Consider the following 21861-nt stretch of genomic DNA (forward strand, 5'->3'; position numbering starts at 1 on the left):
TAGGCGCACGAGAAAATAGACATAAACCAAAAGAAAAACAAACAAGTGATAGATTGTAGAAAGCAAAAACAAAAAAAAAAAATATGTGGAAAAATGTCGCATTCGAGTCTAAAAAGATGCATCAGTTGACAGGTGTAGACGCAGGCAGCGCAAGAGAGCAAATCAGTCAAAGAGTAACACACACGGCGAACACACAAAGAGCGCAAGCGACGCGACGATGTGAGAATAAATAAATATGAAAATAAACAAAACGTGAAAAAATCAGAAAATTCCAACTAAAGAAGGTATATTTCACAAAAGGCAAGCGCTATGTTTATGGGTAAAGTGTAGCAAATGGAAAACATATGTATGCAAATAATCCCTCGTCTTCTACTCAAGGCTTCTTGACATGTGTGAAAAACTGGAAATCACTTAAGACAATTGCGAGGTTATGCTGTTGAACTGGAAAATACGAGGCTATTTAGCACCTGAACGGCTAGAGTCTCTGACAGGTAGCTGAGAGCGGGAGAGCGCAAAAACATCGCATGGCGAGTAGGAGCGCAATATATGTTGGAGAGAGCGAATGTCTGCAATAACAGCGAGTAGGATAAGAGAGACAAGAGCATATGTTAGAATATCAAGATTTCTGAATTACATATTTGGTAGTTCAAATATTTACTTCGAATAAACAATTTAGTCAGAGAACATAGAAATTTCGAAGCGCGATCAGCTGCAGAGCCATAAAAATAAAAATAAAATAAAAATAGATTAAAATAGTAAATAGAATATTATTCGATCGTGCAATTGTGGTAGGTGAGCTGCCATAACTCGAAGTTCTCGATAACTCGATCTATTGAATTGGCAATAGAAGTAAAACTTCATACAAATTACCTTCCATAACTCAAAGTCTCTCTAACCCGAAGTCTGATGATTATGGTGATTCGAATTAGGGAATTTCAACTGTAATTCAGTATTTAAATTATTCTAGTATAATTAAAATTAAAATTGCCGAACAGCTTGTAATCTGCATGAGCACTTCGTTGGTTCTTCCTGAATTATTGCCCGAAGCCCTAGTAAAAAACTCTAACAAAGACAGTCTCAAATATTGAGCTTGGGAAATGTTTCGACAATTGTTGAAGGCAACAACATTAATGTAGATAAATGAATAAATATTTTTTCTTAAAATAAAAATCCCGTTATTGTCAGAATATACCTTGTAAGCGTTGTTGAATTTTCATGAATCTGGATATTCTGTTTTATTCAGTACCTCTAGCTATATCTGAAATCTGTTCTCACTTAAGTGTTATAATCGCTTGTCAATCTATATATGTGAATGTAAGGTGACATTGTATTTATTTTGAAAATTCTTTATTTATTCTTCCAAATCAATTTCATCCCCTTCAAAGTAATACCCTCCCGATGCAATGCACTTATGCCAACGGATTTTCCAATCTTCGAAACACTGGTTGTAGCACTTTCCGGGATGGCCTTCAGTTCCGTCTTCGCTGCGGCTGGAATCTCCTCTTCTTCTTCTTCTTATCTCCTCTATTGTGTAAAAACGGTGTCCCCGGAGCGGTCTTTTGAGCTTGGTGAACAGCCAGAAGTCGCACGGCGCCAGATCAGGTGAATACGGTGGTAGCGGAACGATATGAGTTGAGTTTTTGGCGAAATGATCACGAATTACGAATGAATTTTCGGTACCAGTTGAGATTTGACGTGCTTGAGGCCCAAAACATCCTTCAAAATGGTATTGGCTGAGCCTTTAGATATTCCAACTTCATCAGCAAGGTCTCTAATTGTTAATCGACGGTTTTTCAACACCAAATCTTTGATTTGTTGAACGTGAGCTTCGTCGGTTGAGGTTGATGGTCGCCCTGAACGCTCTTCGTCTTCGACACGTTCACGGCCGGCTTGGAACTCACTATACCACTTGTAAACATTTTTTTTAGACATAGCCTCATCACCAAAGGCTTTCTGCACCATCCTCAACGTATCTGCAGCAGAAAATTGATTCCGTCAACAGAATTTAATGCAAATTCTTTGCTCAACAAATTTCGACATCGCAAAAAACGAAAAACTCACTTTTAGCAGCTCACAAAACGACACGTATTTGACATGAAATTTGACATAAATGTGACTGACAGTACTACCAACCTAAAAAAAAATAATTCTCCAAATCCTTCGACGCGCGCAGTTTAAATTAAAATGACACCTTATTTTTTGGGCACATTATTGGGTTTAAACCAGTTGCTTGTTCTATTCGAAATTCATCTGGATTCATCAAAACGAAGACAGCCAAATAACTTTTTTGTTCCACAGAAAGGAGTCATATCTGTCTGAGTCTTTGCGGTAACTTAGATTGTTTCAATCGTCTTAAGACCGCAACTGGAGAGATCACGTATTATAATTTCCAGAATTTTATTAGTGGAGTTTTCAAATGAGTACGGGGTACTCCTAACAGACGTTTTATTAAACTCTCATTTTTCTTAGTGCTTGTAGAGATTTATAAAATTAATTAATATGGCTAATACAATGAATTTCGAACACAAACCTCGCGGCGTAATATACTTGAGGATTAAGAAGATAGTCAATGTTACACATATATACATATGTATTCATATAAATTCACTCATTTCAGTAACTAAAGGCAACGCGCCTTAATTTAGGCAATGTTATAAGAGAATTAGAGCGAATGGTTAAATTTCAATTTAAGCTAGAATTAATTGCTTACTGCATAACTATAATTCAACTGTAACTAAGTCAGTCAGAATTAATACCACACACACATAAGATAATATATATATGTATGTGTATGTATATGCTCTAGTCTATGTGTGTGCGTCGGTATTTTTTTATACCTCGCTTATACAAATATTTATACGCGCATTTAAATCCACAAATATTTATTTAAGTAGACAATACACCACAGTCAGTCAACGCCAACGTCCCCGCCTGCTTTGAGCTGCTGCTGGCTAAATGCGTGCAGACAAGATAGGAGATAAGGCAAGGCAGAAATGCAAACATAAATATGTATGTATGTAAGTTAATGTGTAAAGAAAACGAAGCAAAGGAGTAAAATGAGTTAAAGAAATGGAATCACCACCACCCTTCATGACACGTATCAACGCGCCAAACAAAAGACAACAAAGTCAATAGCATAAAAATGCTGGAATATATGTACATATGTATAAAGCAATGTTCTTATATAAATAGTTGTTTTTGTTTTTGTTATTTTTTCGTAAGCAGTGCGTGTTGCTGTAGGCGGTTGTAGGAATTAGTGCTATTTAAACAAATTTTCGTGCCACAGCTGGCAAACAGAAGGCGCTGATAATGAGTAGTATGTAGTTGCAAGAAGGGGCGCGATAAATGAAATTAATTCATGTGTCTTATTGCATTTAAAGGCGGCGTTAAACAAATATAAAGTGCAGACAGGCACACAGGCATAATGCAGAATACAAAAATATGTAAATGAGGCTATCAGCGCGCAAATGGTACTAATAGTTGGGCTAAAAAAGGCATAAAGCGCCCACAAGTATGCTACACATACATATACATGCCTCAAAGAATCCCGTTATATGCACTCATATGCATATGCATAAATGCGTTGTGGTTCGCTTGTGCCTCGGCCACCAGCAGCTGTTGATGTTATCAGCCTTTCATCGGCCGGTTGGCGGCGCTGCTGCAGTGTCTTTGGCGCGTGCGCCTTGTGCTTTGCTGTGCACTTGCTGCTATTGTTGTTGTTGTGTATTTTTTACATGCTCTCTTATTAATTTCCATTATCAGATTTTGTTGTGCAGTAAAGTGCAACCGCTGCGGTTTGTTTGTTGCTGTTGTTGTTTGCTGTTAACATTTGTTGCGGCTGTCTGACAGCTGGTTTTGATGTTTCATTTACAGTTTTCTTTGTTTTGTTTATTTTGTTTGTGTTTTTTTGTGGTTTTTACACTTGTCATAAATGCACTTTGACTATAAACATTATTTTGTTATTGTTATTGCTTTGCCAGATTGTGTTGCACTTTGCATTTGTAACGGTAAAAGATGGGTTATCAAGTTTAAATGAAGTTATTAAGTTAATTGAAACTGGGAAGAGCGTGCTTGGTAGAAGTTACTTCCGAAAGCATTTCTAAGCTTAATTTTCTTTAAACTGGAGATGAACCCAAAGGTTTTCAGAATTTCTGGATGACCTCGAAAATATCAAGCATCTGTTAAATGTTAGATTTTTTAGTGCCCGATTCAATCAAGATAATTCTGAGAATGAATCACTAGATCATGCAAACTGGTCCTGTATGGGATTGTAGAACGACCAGTGTTGTGTTATGGTGCTGAAATATGGACAATAAGCGAAAAGACAAAAAAAATCAAGAGCTCAGGCCAACATCAAGATGGATGGACGAATTAGAAGAATATCTAAAAAAACTCCGACTGGGAAGCAGCAGCAGCAAAATACAGAGTAACTTGGAGGCGGTCAGCAGGCTAAAGCTCACAAAGAGCTATAGAGCCAAATGATGATATATGATTCACCAAGAACATATGACTTGATATGTACATATGTTATACAACAGGGGCTACTACTCTATACGACTAACCACTGTTTGTGCTTCTAAGCATATTTCTTAAGTTATATTCAATGGTGTTCTCAAGCAGAGTATTTACAAATATTGTAAAAGAATTATATGAGCTCGAACTACTCATTCTTTAGTACGTAAGGGATTGGAGTTCACTCTTACAGCAATTTGAGCCATAATACAGATACAAAGTAGCATCAATTTGTTGTGAAATGTTTCTTAGAGCGACCGGACCCGGACCGGAGTTTTTATATATAAACCGAAACGATTACCCTCCTCCCGCCCAACCGACGCGTGGGGCGCAGTCCGCATACGAGCGGAATTTGCCAAGTCTAGAAAGGCAAGAGATTTTTAAGCGTCCAGTTCTCAAACTGCTCAGCTACAGAAAGAAACCCTTCAACAGCTGAGAATTAAAAATATATATAAAAAGTTAAAAATTTCAGAATATTACTTATTAAGAGAAGACAAAATAGTTTTTTTGATGCTAAATATTAAGTCAGATGGATCAAATGTGCTGCAATGAGAATTAAAATCCATCTTCAATGAAATAGTCTCGAGATCTCAGATCTCAGAAACTTTTTATGAGCATCTTAAAAGATTAGTTTCTAAATGACACGTTTTCGCCTTAAATAGAGAGAGTCTAAATTATTTTAATTGGAAAGAAATATATTTTAAGCCATTTGTGACTCTAAGAACCCATTAGCCATAGAAGAATATTGAAATATCGTATTCGTTTGACATTCGTATTCGCTCAATTAACATTCCAAACTTGAAACATTAACACTTTTTAAACATTTACTCAAAAGGAAGTGTCTGCAATTCCATAACACAAAAAAGGTATTTAAAATAAATCACAAAACTTTACGAATTTTCAGTAAAATGCACGCGTTGTACTTTCTTTTCAAGCGCATAAAAGTACCAAAAGTGCAAAATCAGCACCTGGTAAAAGTCGCCAAATCGACTGAGGTGTTTTTTATATTGGCAAGTTGTAAACAAAACTTGATTCAAAGGCAATAACAATAGCAACAGTGAAATGCCAACAACAAGTTGGTTGAGTCAAACCACCGACAAACAAGGCTCATAAAAGCGCAGGCATACGTACATCCTAGTAGGCGCGTGTGTATAAAGTTAGGCGTTTGATAGCCCACTTCCTTATTAGTGAACAGCGACAATTTACGTCAACCGAACAGCAAAATGAAGCGAAAAGACGAAATAAAATAAAAACGAAAATTAAAAAGAAATAAAGCAAAATGAAAAATATTATAGGAGACGCTGAGCATAGAACTGTAATAAGGCTGAGGGCAGAGTGGAGTGAGTAAGAGTGGAGTAAATTGAAATTGAAGTTAGTAACAACAACAACACATGATTTCACACATTTTCTTATAACTTCCTTTATGGCATCTCGATGCTCGTCTTCACTTCACTTTACTGTGCGCACAGCCTAAAGTCCTAACAGCTAGAGCGGCAGCTGCATTCGCTTGCTGTGTGGCATAAATTCAGTGCCTTATGAGTCGCTCAGCCGAAAAGAAAAACAAAAGGAAAAAAATTGTGAAATGAAATTGTAAAATGTGTGCAAACTTTTTAATTGACAGTTTATGGGCGCGCTGTGCCGTTGATTATTGGCGAAACCCCAGCTACATAGGCACTTCTTAGACGCAATTTTACATTTTTGCGTCGTTTGTCACCCATAAAGCACAGCAGCAGATGACACAAACAAGTTTTCTTTTTTATTGTCGCGCTTGTACATTTGTAGATATAAAAAAAAAGTGTAATTACGCTTTTTGAAAAGTCAAAAGATTGCGAAGAGTGTGTGAACGACGAGCGGCGGAAATGGTTAGTGAAAGTGCTGGTGACCATAAAAATAAAAAAATAATATTTACACACACAGAAAAATGTTAAATGTAAAAAAAAAATGTGGCAAGCAATAAAGCTTTTGCTTAAAGTTGCGAAAAAAAGCTGGGGCATTAACTTCAGAATTAATTGACAAAATTTGTATGAAAATGCAAAATGTTTCATGCTTCACTTTGCTTTGTCATTTCACTCGTCTAACTCTGTATGGTGGTGATTAGCAAAAGTGATTGGCAGATTTTGGTGAGTCGGCAGTCAATTTGTTGTTGTACGAACTCGCATTAAACGACTAAAAGTTTTGTAGTTTCAGCGCACTTTCATTTTCCAAATTCCATTGTTAGTTGTTTTTGGAATTTCAAATTCTTGGAACAGAGCAAAATAGTTTTAAGGGGTTACATGGGTTTTGACGCGTAAAAAATGGCATATTTTCAATATTTTTTTTTTCAAAAAATATATTAATTCAAACTTTTTTCAATCTTATAGATATATAGAATAATTTCTGAAATTAAAAAAAAAGTAAAACTTCTCCAATGCGACGTCATTTCCGGTGACCCCTCGGAAAAAAGGTGCGTCCGCGTTGTCAGCATAACTTCTGACAGGATCATCCAAAATGAAAAAAAAAACAAAAATAAGTGTTTTCGGTAAGACCATAATATCGTGCTTGAACGAAGGAAAGACAAAAAAAGTGAAAATTGGAATTTTGGCAGACATTTTTCCAAAAAAAATTAAAATTTCGGTAAAATTTGCCTGAATTTTTTTTTAAATAGTTGTAATTGAAAAAAAAAAAAAATTAAATCCTTCGTTCAAGCACGAGTAAATTGTACCTCGAACACCTGTGCAAAATTTCATCAAGATCGGTTGAGTAGTTTTCAAGAAAATTTGACAACCGACTTTGAAAACACGGTTCCGAGGAAAACGCGTTTAAAGTTTTGAGTAACAATAGTACTTGACTTGGAGCGCACAACTTCCAAAGGCTGTATCTGCGAAACTATTATTCGACTTGAAAATTTAGGATAATATTCTTGAGATATTGTAGATAATCGATTTTTTGAATCCACGAAACCCATGTAACCCCTTAAGAAGGAAGTAAGGTAACTGGTGTTAAAGAAGTTTGATATCTATGGGGAAAAAAAATTGAAAAACTATATTTTGTTAATTTTAATATAATAATAATCATAAAGAACGTATTGACTTCTTGCGGAAACCGGGTGGATAGAAACTGGTTCTAAGCGTGGCTTCAGCTATATTAAGCACTTTAGATGGATACATTCTAAGAAAGCGAGATTAATTTATATATCGTGATAGACTCCCTTTCAAAATGTATAATGAAACTTCAGACTTCGATTGGTCTTCAGTTTCAAGCATGAATTCCAATAGACATACATTTTTTATGCAGTCCTTCGAACAAGTTTACATTAGTACTCTTCTCATATTTGAATTCAAGTAGGCTGTCAACCAAGATTTTTTATTTTTATTTATTTTTTAGACTAAAATAAGTCTTTTTTAATAAAAAAAAACAAACCACTTAAAATCATTCTTAAATTTCCATTACTTCTTGACTGGTAGAACTGGTTTTAGCTTTTAGAAGCTGTTTTCGAAAAAAACACGAATTTGAGAACATTTCGGTTGTCTAATGATTCCTAAAACCACCTAGAGTTTTATTTTTAGTACAGTATCAGAACGGCTACATTAAGTGGCAGCTAAAGGGTTAAAATGTTCTTCTGAGTTCTTAGTATACAGATCATAATCTTTCAGTTCAGCCAGATTTTTAATTCAAACATGTTTATCTACTATTTTCAAAAATATTCGGTTCATAGTCTCTTACAAATTCCTCATCTTCAAAAGTGTTTCGAAATTTAGGTATATAAATTTCATATGTAGACACATAAATAAATAAGATAATTAATCTGCTTATCTCACAGCACCTCCACAAGAAGCAACCCAGCAATTACCCTCACAAAAGTCTTTGTCATTGGCAACCGAAAGCAATTTACTACACGCTGACGCATTTGAAGTCAAAAGCTGCCTAGAACTTGACTAACGAACGAATAATAACAAATAAAGATTAACGCAATATAACTGGAGAAAGTCGAGGACAGCGAATAAAATAATAATAAAAACAACAACAACAACATGTATACTCGTATATAATGTACGAGTGACACTCAAAAGTTGGCCAGCAGCTAGTAAAAAGCGCCACTGAAGATATTTTTTCAAATGCTTTTTTAACTTGCTGCAAGTTTTTACATCTATTAAATGCGTACAGTTAGTTACTAAAGTAAGAAAAATGTCGCCAACACTTGCATGGATGGTAACGTCATCACTTTTCACGGTCAGTCGCCAACGGCAGTACAGAAGTAGCCGCCCAGCTGCTGCTGTTGCAACAGAAAAGCAACTAAAAAATTAAAAAAACAACAAAGCGTTGACTTAGCAGTCGGTTTTAGTGCATTCAAGACCAATCGCACAGTAATTTCAACTGGTTACGGACTAGTCCATTTGGTACTAGTTTTTTTTTTTTTTTTTTGTATATTTTTGTTTTTTTTTTTTTATATTGTTTGCTTGAAATTCGAGCTTTTTTTGAAATTAAATGAGACAAAATACGACTTTAGGCTGTGAACGACGTATTTTTCGTCCCTACTAAGGTCAAAGCTGGTATCACGTAGACGCTGTATCACTTTTAATACAGTTTTACCATACTGTAAGAACTACTTCTTCTTTTAGAACTACATCATTCAACTTTTATAACACGTCTTACATATACAGGTAGCATACATATACTTATGTACACACACATATACTAATATATATACACACATACTCGCATTTAGCTGCAGTAAGGTCAAGTTACTCACTTCTATTGTCACTAACCGGCTTAGTGAGTGCATTAAAGTCGGTAATGCGTCTTTGCTTAGCTACAGTGGATAATGCTACAAACAAAATAACAACAACAACAACAATAACAAAGGACAAAAGTGGCTGCAATGCCAAGTGCGACAGCGACAATGTCTGCTGGCCATCAAACATTAGAAGAAGAGGCAAGAAGAGTAGAAGAGGCAAAGAAGCAACAGCAGCGTACAGTAGCAAAAAGGGTTAGGCCACTGTTGTTATTGTTGTTGTTGCACTTTGAGATGCACATAACTGCTGATGCAATGACGACAATAATAGTGGCAGCGTTGTCACCGCTTAATGCACGGACTGTGTATTGTTGGCGCGTCGCCGTTGATGATTATGAGTTAGCATTAATGAGTATGAGTATGGTTATGAGTATTTGTTGCATTTTAATTACTTTCGGCCATTCACTTGTGTTCGTAGGTGTGTGTGTGTGTGTTGTTTCTTCATATTTCATGGTGAAAAACTGTTGTGAGTGGTAAATGTTGCGCTAAAAGCGAAACACAAACAGTGCATGACAATGCAATTTAATGGGTCGAGCAATATGCGAGACCAACAACAACAACTGTAAGTGAATACAGTTGAAAATACGAGTATGTATAATAATAAGAAATATTTATATTTTCGCACGTAAATGAGTTTCAAATTGTGTGCACGTGTAAATGCAGTGCAATTTAATGAGCGCCATACAAAGTCTGCGTCTAAAAATAGCACACAGAACGCGCGATGATTCACTTAATTTTTATGAATTATTATTATGGGCTGACTGTCTGCGCAAGTGAGAGTGCGCATAATCAAGCAAATAAGTATTTTTTCAGACGGACAAAAATATATAAAGGACCTTGATATTTTTGCGAAAGTACTCGGGAGTGCTACGGCTTTATTAGTAGTCGAACTTAATGGTCTAATATTTATAGATAACAGTAATTAGTATAGCTAAGCAGAAGTATGTTTATAGACACAAGAAATCTCCACTTTTCTTGAGATTCAGCTTCCAGTATAATTTAAAACCAATTAAAGCTGTATAGAGAACTCAGTGATAGAATTAAAGATACAAAATTTAGGTCAAATGTTACCACAAAGCAATATACATGGCAGCCAAGTAATTTATACTTGAGTAACTTCTGTGCTTCCCCAACTGCTTACAAGGCCACAAATTACTTCAGCGTAATTTAATCGAAATAAAGATGGAAATATAGCATACATGTATGTATGTAACTGAGAAAAAATCACCAGCTACAAATGGCAACAGTTTATTTCTTGTGTCCTCTTAAAGATATTCGCAAGAACTGCCAGGATTCACAAGACAAAGTGACGCCACACAAATAAAATGCCACAAAAACCAACAAGATTAAATATTTATTGCACAAGAATGTAACAATGAAGGTTATGTAATACAGAGAGATAGATATAAATATAAATACAAAATAGGACACCACAACCGAAGAGAGTTAGAGAGAGATGTACATACGTACAAATTTGGCAAGGCAAATAACAAACAATGAAAAAAGTTTGCGGCTCAACAGCAAAAAATTTACATAAATACATATGTACATACATACATATACAACATACAACAACAATTTGTTAATACATTAACATAAATATGCAAACAGACAATTGTTTCAGCGCAAATATTGACTTGGGCTTTTAATCAAACACGCAAATATTTGCATGAAATTATGTGGTGCGCCGCTGGAATTTCAGCGGTATTCTTTAGTGAAATTTATGGTTTCGAAAATTATTTTAATACAAAAAAAAAATCATTCAATTAAGTGTCCGAAATACCGCTTAATTGAGTCAATTAAGTAAAAGTGCTGAATATTTACTAATTGATAGTCCCTTAACTGCGCCAATTTTGTATAAGTGTTAAACATTCACATTCATAAGTGTTAAGTATTCACTAATTGACTCAATTGAGAGCCTCTTAATTGACTCAATTAAGTATAAGTGTTGAAAATTTGCATTATAGCCTTCTTACACAGGAGCCAATTGATCAATTAATCGGCTTCTGCTCGATTAAAACGCTTAATAAGATCGATTTACCATACAAAATACAAATCTACATTAATTATTAATTGAATTTTAATCGTTTTGAAAATTATATGCAACTCTGCGACAAAGACGTACGATATACGTTCTTTGTCAGCGATTGGTTTATTTTTTTTATAAAAAAGCTACGGTAGATGTCGCTAAAAATATCAATTAGCTGATGAATCTTACCAACTTTTTATGAAAAGGAAAAACAAAAATGTATAACAGCTGATCGGTTAACGAGTAGCCGGCAGTGTTAAAGGCAAAAAGGGTTTCTCAATCAAAGTTTTAATTGTTCAATTAATTTGGCTGTCTAAATAGGCTATTACATGAGTCAATCAGTTATAAGTGTTGAAAATTTACTAATAAACTCAATGCGGCAGCATCTCAACTGAGTCAATTAAGTATAAATGTTGAAAAAGTTACTAATTGACTCAATTGAAAGTACCTTAATTGAGACCATTACTTATAGGTGCTGTAAATTTACTAAATGACTTAGTTCAGGGGCGGTCTGAAAATGCTAAATATTGATATTTGATAAAACTTGAGGGAAAGTGTGTCTAAATAACATAAGTTCAGTCACTTTTATATTTAGAAAAGTATTTATAAAGCGATTGAGTATAGTTTGTGTGAATTTAATGTATGCTGTTTGGTAAAATTTAAAATAAATTAGGAAATTTCTATTTTCATTATTAATTCTTTTCAAGTAATTTTAATGAAAATCGAAAATATCAGCATTTTTTGCGTTTAATTTTACCATAATTTAAATTACGTTACGAAATCAGCAACATTATGCAACTGGCGAAAATAAAGCTTTAATGAAACTCATGGGGCGACGCCCGTTTCGAGGCCATTTTTCCAATCAATTATCTTTCATACACATTTCCTTATTCGTTGCAGCTTAAATTGCTTAAGCAGCGCAGAGATTGTGGGTGTGGATGAAGGCGAATTCATAAAGAACTCCGGCGCACAAAAATACTTTTCGCCAGCGGCGAACAGCAATGTGGCTTGTCATGGCGCCATTCAAGCGGCTTTAATGCCATATTTATTGCCCAAAGCTGGCATAATAGTTCGAAAATGTGTGGGGGAGAGGCGGCAGAAGAAAGACTATATAATGATAACCAAAAGAGCGCTTTGTTGCGGCATGAATTATAGGAAATTGATTTTCTTCACCAACCTACAGCGTTTTGTGGTAGAAATTTGATAAAACGGAAATTTAATTAAAAATATGCGAGGGATATTATATACATAAGTGACACCAGAAAAGGAGCAAAAACATTTTCAGTGTTTCAGAGTTTGAAGAAAATAAAAAAGATTTTAAAATTTCGTGCAAAGCTCGATGAAGTTGGAACAAGAAAAAGTTGGTGGGATACCAAAGGAGCCACTTTTCCACTCAATGACACTTAAGCCGTTATATGACTGTTATTTAGTGTTATTACACCATGCAATTTTGCCAAAATCACTATCAATGCACAGAATCAGATCAATACACAGAACAATAACTCGAGTGTTTGAAGAAAGAAGCTCAACAATGCAGCAGCCAAATGTTGATGAGCAAAATATTGGTAGCTGGTGAACAGCAGTAAGGCACAGAGACGATTTGGTTTGTTGCCAAACGGCATATTAGCCTATTTGAGCCTCTATACTGACACACATACCTCCATGCATGACTGCACACACATATCTCTGCCTATCACATCTCATATATGAACACTTAAGCCAGTTGCAGCCATAACGGGCACATAACATTGGCATATATGCGCGGTGAAATGGGAAAACACCCTTCACTGGTGTCACACACACACACCCAAATAAACACCAAAACAAGCACACACACATGTGACTGCCAGTGATGCCACCCTCCCACTTTGTGGTCAAGTGTGTGCGTGTTTGATCATCAATTTGCTGCACGGTTGCAAGGGGGGTTTCGGCTTGTTTACACAGTTGCTTAAGTAGTTGTTGTTGTTTTTGTTGCTCGCCGATTGGGGTAATTATTACTAAGCACTTGACACACAGCCGTGACAAGGCGGAAAGCACATGATTGAGTTAAATGATTTGAAAGCAGTGTGAGCGCGGCGGCATAAATGCCTTTGCGGGTAGCTGAACTGAACTGAAAGCTGTGTGCATTTTTGCAATTAGAAATTATTATTTATTGTGCGGAAAAAATGCGGAGAAGATGAGCTCACTACTCGGGGCGACTGCTGTGAAATGCATTGTTTTGTAATTAAAAACAAAATTGTTCACGAATGACGGCAGCTAACGAGTTATCTATGAGTGTGTATGAGTGTATACTTATGTGTGAATATATTGTAGTGTGTGTTTTATTACATAAATTGCTCATACTTTGTGGCTTGTATAGCAGTTAATTAGTATTCGATTTGGATAATATTGATTTTGAATCTCATAACTAGTTAATCACGTATTTGTATGCAATTAAGCAATGCGATATGAATTAATAATTTTTAACTTATAAAAATTCAAATTTTTTATATATAATTATTTTCAAATATTTTTAGTTAATTTTTATTTTTTTTTTATTTTTAATTTTTAGTTTTTAATTTCTTTAATTATTAATTTTTATTTTTATTTTTTAATTTTTAAGTATTTTTTAATTGTTATTTATTTTAATTTTTACTTTTTTAGCTATTAATTTATTTTTATTATTTTACTTTTTATAAATTTATGTGAATTTATGACTATTAAATTTAATTAATTTTTTTTAATATTTTTAACTTTTTTATATACATTTAATTTTAATTAATTAACAACTGTTTCACATTTTTGACTGAATTAGTAATTTTCAACTTACAAAAATTCATATTTTTTTATTTATAATTATTTTCAAATATTTTTAGTTAATTTTTATGTTTTTTTATTTTTAATTTTTAGTTTTTAATTTCTTTTAATTATTAATTTATTTTTTATTTTTTAATTTTTAAGTATTTTTTTATTTGTTATTTATGTTAATTTTTACTTTTTTAGCTATTAATTTATTTTTATTTTAATAAATTTATGTGAATTTTTTAATATTTTTTATATACCTTTAATTTTAATTAATTAACAACTGTTTAACATTTTTAACTGAATTAATAACTTTAACTTACAAAAATTCATTTTTTTTTATTTTTAATTTTTAATTTATTTTTAGTTTTTAATTTTTTCTTTAATTTGTATGTACTATTTTTTTTAATTTTTGTATTTTAAATTTTTAAGTATTTTTTTTAATTTTTATTTTTTTATTTAGTTATTAATAATTCTTATTTTAGTAAATTTATGCGAATTTATGATTTTTTTAAGTTAAAAAATTGTTTTTTAATATTTTTAACCTTTTTTATTATCTTATATCATAATTAATTAACAACTGTTTTACATTTTTTAAATAAAAATAATTTTTAATATTTTTTACGAAATATTTTTCACTGCAATATTATTTTTCAGCACTATTAATGAGCAAACCAAAATTATTTATCATCATTTATTTTATTTCCATACCACTTTTATCTTAAAAAAAAAATTATTTAAAAAATTAAATTGTTGCTGAATGAATTTTTATTTTTGGATTAAATAAAAAATTAGAGATTAAAAACCAATTGCAAATCTATATTTAAGCACCACAAATGCTTATCATATAAATATACTGATAAACAAAAATTAATTAAGTATAACAAAAAAAAATTATAAAAGAAAAAATATAAAAATAATAATATTCAGTCAAAAAAATTTTAAATTGGAAGTCATTAAACATTTTTTATCTATCTTAAACCACAAAAGAACCATCGAAAAAATATGAAATAATTGTTTAAAACCGCAACTGCCGAAGGTTGATTATTTTTTGCAACAAAACTAGAAGGAACATTCAGAAAGGAGCTAGAAATTTGGAACTATTTTATGCCAGTTACATAATATTCTTATCTTGAGAAAAACCTTCAGCCGAAAGTCAGTTTATAAATATGCTCAAGGCGAAATTTATAAAAATTATTCTCAAAAATATGTATACAACAACAATAACCACAAGTATACAACAACAATAACCACTGACAATCAGAGGATAAATGCAATAAGAAGGATAAAAGGCAGCTCATTAAATATTTCCGAGCTTCGATATTTTTCGTATACTCATATATATAAAAGTCCTTCAAGAGCTGCGCTACATCGTTGTATTCCATATACTACTTTTCACTTAGTTCACAGAAAATCATCACTATTATATACTCAGTTCATACCCAATTCACTTCCAACAAATTAATATTCATCAATCAAAATTGATATTCACTCACCAAAACATTCTTCTGATTCTCCTTGTCCAACAGGAATTCCATGCTTTTGTGCGGGCGACGCACCGATGCTATTTGACTGCCATTAGCCGTGGTTGATTTGATGACAACAGCGCCACCGCCCCGGCCACCAACATCGCGACCGTAAACGCGCACATCATCGTCGTCCTCATCCAAGTCCACATTACCGCCGCAAGCCGCGCTCATATTTAAACGTTTCGCCACACCGCCACCGCCGTCGCCACCAACAACAACGTATTGTTGGTGGTGCTGCTGTGGACCGACAATGTCCACCAGCGAACGCGTCTTACCCGATATGACCGTTTCGTGTGTGTCCAAATTGGTTTCGATTAAACCGATTTTGTTATTGTTGTTGGTATGTTGCAAATACGCATTCGACATGGTCGTGTAGGTGGGCGCAACAATGCGTCCGTTGCCGTCGCCGGCATTCGACACACCGGAACCGGTTGCGCCGGTTAATAACATAACGGTTTCGCGTGTAACACCCGGCAAGGAGTAGGCGACTTGAGCCGTCTCTTGTGCCTTTGACGGGATTTCGTATTCCACCGAATATTTGCGTTCCGTTGTTGCCGGTGTGACGCTCGCGTTTTCACTCGAATTATCTGTATCGCGTTGACTGTTATCTTTTTCCGGCGTTTGTTGTTGTACTTCCGTTACACACGACGACGACGACGACGTGTTTGTCACATAAGCGGGCGCGTCGCTTGTTGCCGTTGCTGTGACTGCGTTACCGTTCGCTTGCAAGCCCGCATCTAACTGTTTTTCGATTTCATCGTCATCGTAATACGAACGTTCGGCATCGAGGAAATCTGTGTAGAATTGACTACGCGACTTGAAGTTGGCTGCATTCGGCATGCCATTGCCATCCTTGTGCGCATGTGCCGGCACACCGCCGCCACCGCCCTGTCGTCGGCCGCTGCCAAAGTACTTGGTGATTATGGTCGTGCTCGAGGTGGTGGCCGGTATGCTGCCGTAACGATAGGGCTTCGGCGGTTTGCCGGTAACTAGCGGCTCACCATTACGGTCGGTGATGGCGCGCATAGAACTCTTGTCACTGCCGCTTTTGTTCGAATTGATAGTGACGGGGGCTTTCGCGTTGCCACTATTGGTGGCGCTGTTGTTATTATTTGCGTTGTTATTGTTGTTTGTTGTTGCTGCTGCCGGCTTTTGCTGGCTGTTGGCGCCAATTTTTGCATCAGCTGGACTGAAGTTGGCGGGCAGCGTAGCCGAATTGCTGCCATTCGCTGAAGTTGTTGGCGATGGTGGTTGTTGTTGCTGCTGTTGTGGTAGTGTACCTGCTGGTGGTATAGGACCCTTTAGCGGTATGTAAATAAAGTCGGGGCCGCTTTGAGCGGTTGCACGACGTTTTGTGTTTGTTTGCGTTGACGACATTTGTTGTACAGACGCTTGTTTTTGTTGTTGATGTTGTTCTTTTTGTTGTTGTTTTATATGTGGCAATGTTGCTGACTTACCGAAACTTTTGCGCATTGTAGACTTGTCAAAGCCATTCAGCTCACCGCCGTCTTGCTGCTCCTGCAATTGCTGTTGTTGCTGCTGCTGCTGTTGTTGCAATTGTTTTTTGTTTTTGCGTCTCAACGAGAAGCGTAAGCCATGCGCGAAACGCGACAGAAAACCTTTAGAACTTGGATGTTTTTCATCCTTGAATTTCTTATTCAAGAGCTCATTGTTGTTGTTGGCCGCCACAGCACCGCTGCCGCCTTGCCCACCCACACCTACTGTTGCGTTCGACATTCTGTAGCGTGTCGCTTGCGCGCCACTCAAATTACCCACACTTTTCGCACGCCTATCGGCCACGCCCACACCACCCCCTATAGCACTTTCACACTGGGGCCCGTTATTTTGACCGAAATATTGCTCACTTTCGCGACGCTCGAATTTGTCGAGCAGCTGCTGGGACGCGTACAATATGTGATGCGCGCGATTTATGGGCGGCTCGCTCAGTATCGGCAGGTGTATGCTAAGCGGACGCGTTTGCACTTCACCGCTAATTGTCGAGTTATAACTATCGCTGGCGTTATCGTTGACGCTGACAGCACCCCCACTTGCACCACTAAAACTGCTATTCCGGTTAGATTGCGCGTCGTTGTCGCTTTCGTCGTTAGCAACGTTATTTTCTACGTTATTCGCTTTCACTGTGACCGTTTGTTCCGCTGGTACAACATTCGTTGTTGCATCAATGATCGTCGATTTGTGACTAACATTCACTTGCGCCGTTCCAGCGTTCACCGTTTCACTGTAGTCAGCATTATTGGCTGCGCCGTCATTTGAGTCGAGTTTTAATGCTTCTCCCTTTGTCTCGTGGCTGTAGTCAGTGGCTTTGTGCAATGTTTTTTCCACGTCACTGCTGCTCTCTACCTGCTCTTGAGCGTTATGCTCTCCCAAACCAGTTGGCTGCTCTTGCAGACGCGCGCGTTCGCGCTCTTGCTCTTCAGCCGCTTGACGCTCTCTTACAATTATCATTGCTCTTACTTTCTCAATTGGCACTGCTCTTATTTGGGCGACACTCTTTGTGGCATTGCCCGCAGCAAGCGCGCTCTTTAACTCTGCCGCATAACGCGCCGCAATCATTTCATTAACGCGTGTATTTTGTATTACCGTGGCATCGGCATTGTCCAGCAGCTCATCGTCTGTATCTTCTTGCTTCTCAGCACCCTCCGGCTGTTGATGTTGTTCAGCATATTCTTCGGAGGATTGCTCTTGCCAGGAGTATTGTGACACCACCGGACAGAAGCTGACCTCCTTGCTGAAGGAGGTGCGCGAACCCGCGGGCAGCAGTATGCCCAGCGGCTTCTGCGTAGCGGACAGCGGTAGCTGATGCATTGAAGTGTGCGCGCTCGACACGTACATGTCGTCCTCCACATCGTCCGCGCGCGGATCGTAGGCGTTCAGATTCGGCGTGCTGGACACCATATTGCGCTGCTTGGTGGCATTCGCCTGTGAGTGGAAACGTCGCTTTGGTATCGGGTTCGACTTATTCAACTCACTGTTGCTTAGCTCCTTCGGATCGAAGTTGCATTTCTCCAAACTCTGCGTGTAGCTGGTGTGCAAATTGGTTGGATCCTGATCGAAGGTCTTGCCGTAGGCCACACTCGATGTATTTGTGGTTGACGTTTCGCTGGAAAATTGCGCATCGCTAATTAAACTGTGTGTGGCCTCGGATTTGCGTGCGTGCTTCTGACGCGCGGGCGGCTTTCGTATGGTCAATTGTACATGCTGCGCCATGGCCACTTGCTCGTCGGCGCAACCCACACTCTCCATGTCGGAGTAACTCGAGTTGGAGTGCTTGCGCTGACGAGGCGGTGGACGCGGACTGCAGCTCGGACGTGCCGCCACTTCTTCGGCCGTGGGCAAATGTAAATGCTCGTCGGTCTCAATCGGTTTATCATTCAAAATCGAAACGTTGCGGTCGTATATCTGTGACAGTTCATCCAGCAAGAAATTGCCTTTGCAAATTATATTTTCATAATCAGCGCTGGCTGTGCTTTTGGGCGTGTCCATATTGTCGCTCTCCGAGTCACGTTCGCCTTCGCCCTCACTTGTTAAGTAGTCGCTACAGCGTTTTAAATTAGTCTGTACACTAATGCGGTGCCGATCGGCCTCCAGCTGCTTACCCGAATAATCAAGTTGTGTCAGATCTTGATAGCTAGCGTTCATATAACCCAGCGACTGGCTGGTCCAATGGCGTTGGCCTTCACGTTGCGCTCTGTCGCCGAATGCAGCTTCGAAGCGTTGTAGATTGCGTTCACGCCGTTCGGACCAACTGCAAGTACGTCGTATTCTGTACGAGGTCGAAGTGTCGAAAAAGTCCTCCTCGTCTTCGGCTTCGTCCACACTCGAATTGCTGGGACTAGTTTCGCTTGTGGCTTCCTCTTCAGGCGATGATTTGCACTGTCTATAGCGTGCACTTACACGTTTTCTACGTCCCAATTTATTCAATTCGCTTGGCACACTCGAAATGCGCCGTCCACCACTGACGTAACCACCAAAACTACCAATAACACTACGTTCGGTTGCACCAATACAACCACCACCACCTCCACCGGTGTTGTTGTAGACACGTTGTCGTTTCCTAGCCTCTGGCGTGGACTCGTTGTCCGTTTCGTCACTGTGACTTTCACGCGCCGATGCTGAACCCGATGCCGATGTCGATGTCGTACTAAAGTCCGAATCGTCTAAGTTATATGTTGCTATAGTTGCGCCACCGTCCGACCGTTCGGTGTCTATAAGTTCATGTTCTGACGTCTTCGCGTCGCTCCGTGCATGCTCCAGTCCGTGGCCGTTTGTGTCGTGTGCGTCGTTCACGTCGCTACCGTTGCCGTTGCGTTTCTCCGACAAAACGGGAAAATATGTTTCGATAACTGTATCGCAGGTTGTAGTACTTAACGCGTCGCGTATATCTGGCAAACTGTTTCGTAGACTCGCACAAAAATTCTCGAGAGTCGAGCGCTGTTGCGCTGCTAATAGCTCTAACTTGGCGGATGCTGGCGTTTCGCGTTGCGTTTGTTCTAATTGTAATTTTAGCTGTTGTTGTTGCTGTTGCAATTGTTTCGGTGTTGGTAGCCATGTGAACGAGGCGGCCGATGCGCATGTGGACGCTGAGGTGTTGGATCGCGCGGTGCCGCAACTGCTGCCCGATGACGCCGACGCCGCGGACGACGACGAGACATCAGACGCCACAGGCGAAGGCGAGTGCGCCAACGAGCGCCGCTGTTCGAGCAACAAAGCGGCAGCGGTCGCCTCTCGCGTTGGGCTATTTTTAACCTGCTCATACGTTGGACACGCCGATACATGCGATACATAGCGCGAGCCGATAGTTTCTTCTGTATCTGAATTGCGCTCCTCATCACATTCGTCCACATCGTCTTCATTTTCGCCTGGGCCGCCGTTAAACGCCGGTGTCTGTGGTGATGTTCTTGGTAGTGCCGGTGGCGGTGGTGTGGTTGGCGCACTAAATGACGTTTCGTCGTCCGTTGCTACGATGAATGTGGCGTCATTTATTTTTGGCTGACATATATCATGCCCTACGACGTAATGGTTTGTGGACGCGACATCGGTGTTTATGTTGTGATTGTGGTTGAGGACGCTTTTGGAATGTGGTTGTTGTGTTTGCTCTTGTGGATGTGTTGTTTTCGTCACACTGTCAATGGCCTCGACGGTATGCCTTTCGACGGTATAATCATACTGCTGGAATTCCTCCTCCTCCTCGCAGAATTTCTCGAAATTCTTTGGTATACTCTTCGATTTGGCGCGTCGCAGCGTCGACGGTTCACAGTAGCCCGAGTCTTCTGAGAGATTCTCCGCCGAACTCTTGCCGGCACGCTGGAATGCCATAATGCGGCCAGTACGCGTGCCCGCTGTGCTACTCGAGTCTGTCAAATCTTCCGCCGATGGCTTGGATGCGGTTAAAATGCTATTACCCGATGAACTACCTGAGCTAGTAGATGACTCCGAATCAGACTTGACTTCACCCACCGTGGCCTCCATCAAATTCGCCTTACTCGCACCGAATATCACACGCTGATCGTCATCGAAATTCAGTTTATCCAAATCGAAGTAAGTCTGATGCAAGCGGCCATCGGAGGATTCAAAACGCTTCAGCAGCGAGCTTTGAGAACCACGTCGACTATTACTACCCGAATTGCTGCCACTATTGGCTCCACTACGCACGCCGTCTTCGCCATTCAAGGCGCCATTGCTGCGTGCGCCGTCGAAACTGAGCAACGAAGGCGAAGAATTGCCCAAACTGGACATGCTCGCATGCTGCTCTTGCAGTTGCAGTTGTCGTTCCAAAGACTCGAACTGTATCAGCGAGGAGGAACGACTGAGCGAGTGATAGGATATGCTATCCGAATCGGAAAACTCATCGAAACGACGACTGCCGGTACTGTTACGTTGCGGCACCACTTGCTGTGTCGGCTGACCCCAGCTGTCACGTGTGCAGGCTTCATAGGCAAGAAAGCGCTCCAAGCTGTTGCTGTTCGCCTCATTGTAGTCAAATGGACGTTGTGTGCGACGCAATAGTACTGTGTCATCATAACTCCCCGACACTGGCTGTGCTTGACTTGGTTGCTGTGTGAGGGCCGACTGCGCGGTGGAAGAAAGCTGACCGCCGATTATGAAGTCATCACAGCGACGCGCGCGCTTTGCAGGACAGGCGAAATCGCGCTCTGATATCGAGTCGGGATCTGTAAAAAGAGGGGAGATCTTAGATCTGTTTGTCGGCAATTAAATAT

The 21861-nt window shown here is 38.5% G+C and overlaps 1 protein-coding gene and 1 long non-coding RNA gene across 8 annotated transcripts in view; both read right to left on the reverse strand.

The window, feature by feature from the left end:
* Positions 1-21861, reverse strand: part of LOC105212094 (serine-rich adhesin for platelets) — a 202764-nt gene that overhangs the window by 115732 nt on the left and 65171 nt on the right. For 5 of the 7 annotated variants that reach the window (XM_054227864.1, XM_054227863.1, XM_054227868.1 and 2 more), the window contains one exon: positions 15590-21813. In XM_054227864.1, the coding sequence (XP_054083839.1) occupies positions 15590-21813 (6224 nt within the window). The remainder of the gene's footprint in view (positions 1-15589; positions 21814-21861) is intronic. The other 2 variants (XM_054227867.1, XM_054227865.1) reach the window with 2 other exon arrangements.
* On the reverse strand, positions 10105-14406 carry LOC128920506 (uncharacterized). Its single transcript, XR_008470573.1, has 2 exons — positions 11857-14406; positions 10105-11823 (listed from the first exon to the last, which is right to left on the reverse strand). It is a non-coding gene; the product is annotated as an uncharacterized LOC128920506 (long non-coding RNA).

This window comes from Zeugodacus cucurbitae, chromosome 3 (genome assembly GCF_028554725.1).
Source record: "Zeugodacus cucurbitae isolate PBARC_wt_2022May chromosome 3, idZeuCucr1.2, whole genome shotgun sequence".
Classification (NCBI taxonomy): domain Eukaryota; kingdom Metazoa; phylum Arthropoda; class Insecta; order Diptera; family Tephritidae; genus Zeugodacus; species Zeugodacus cucurbitae.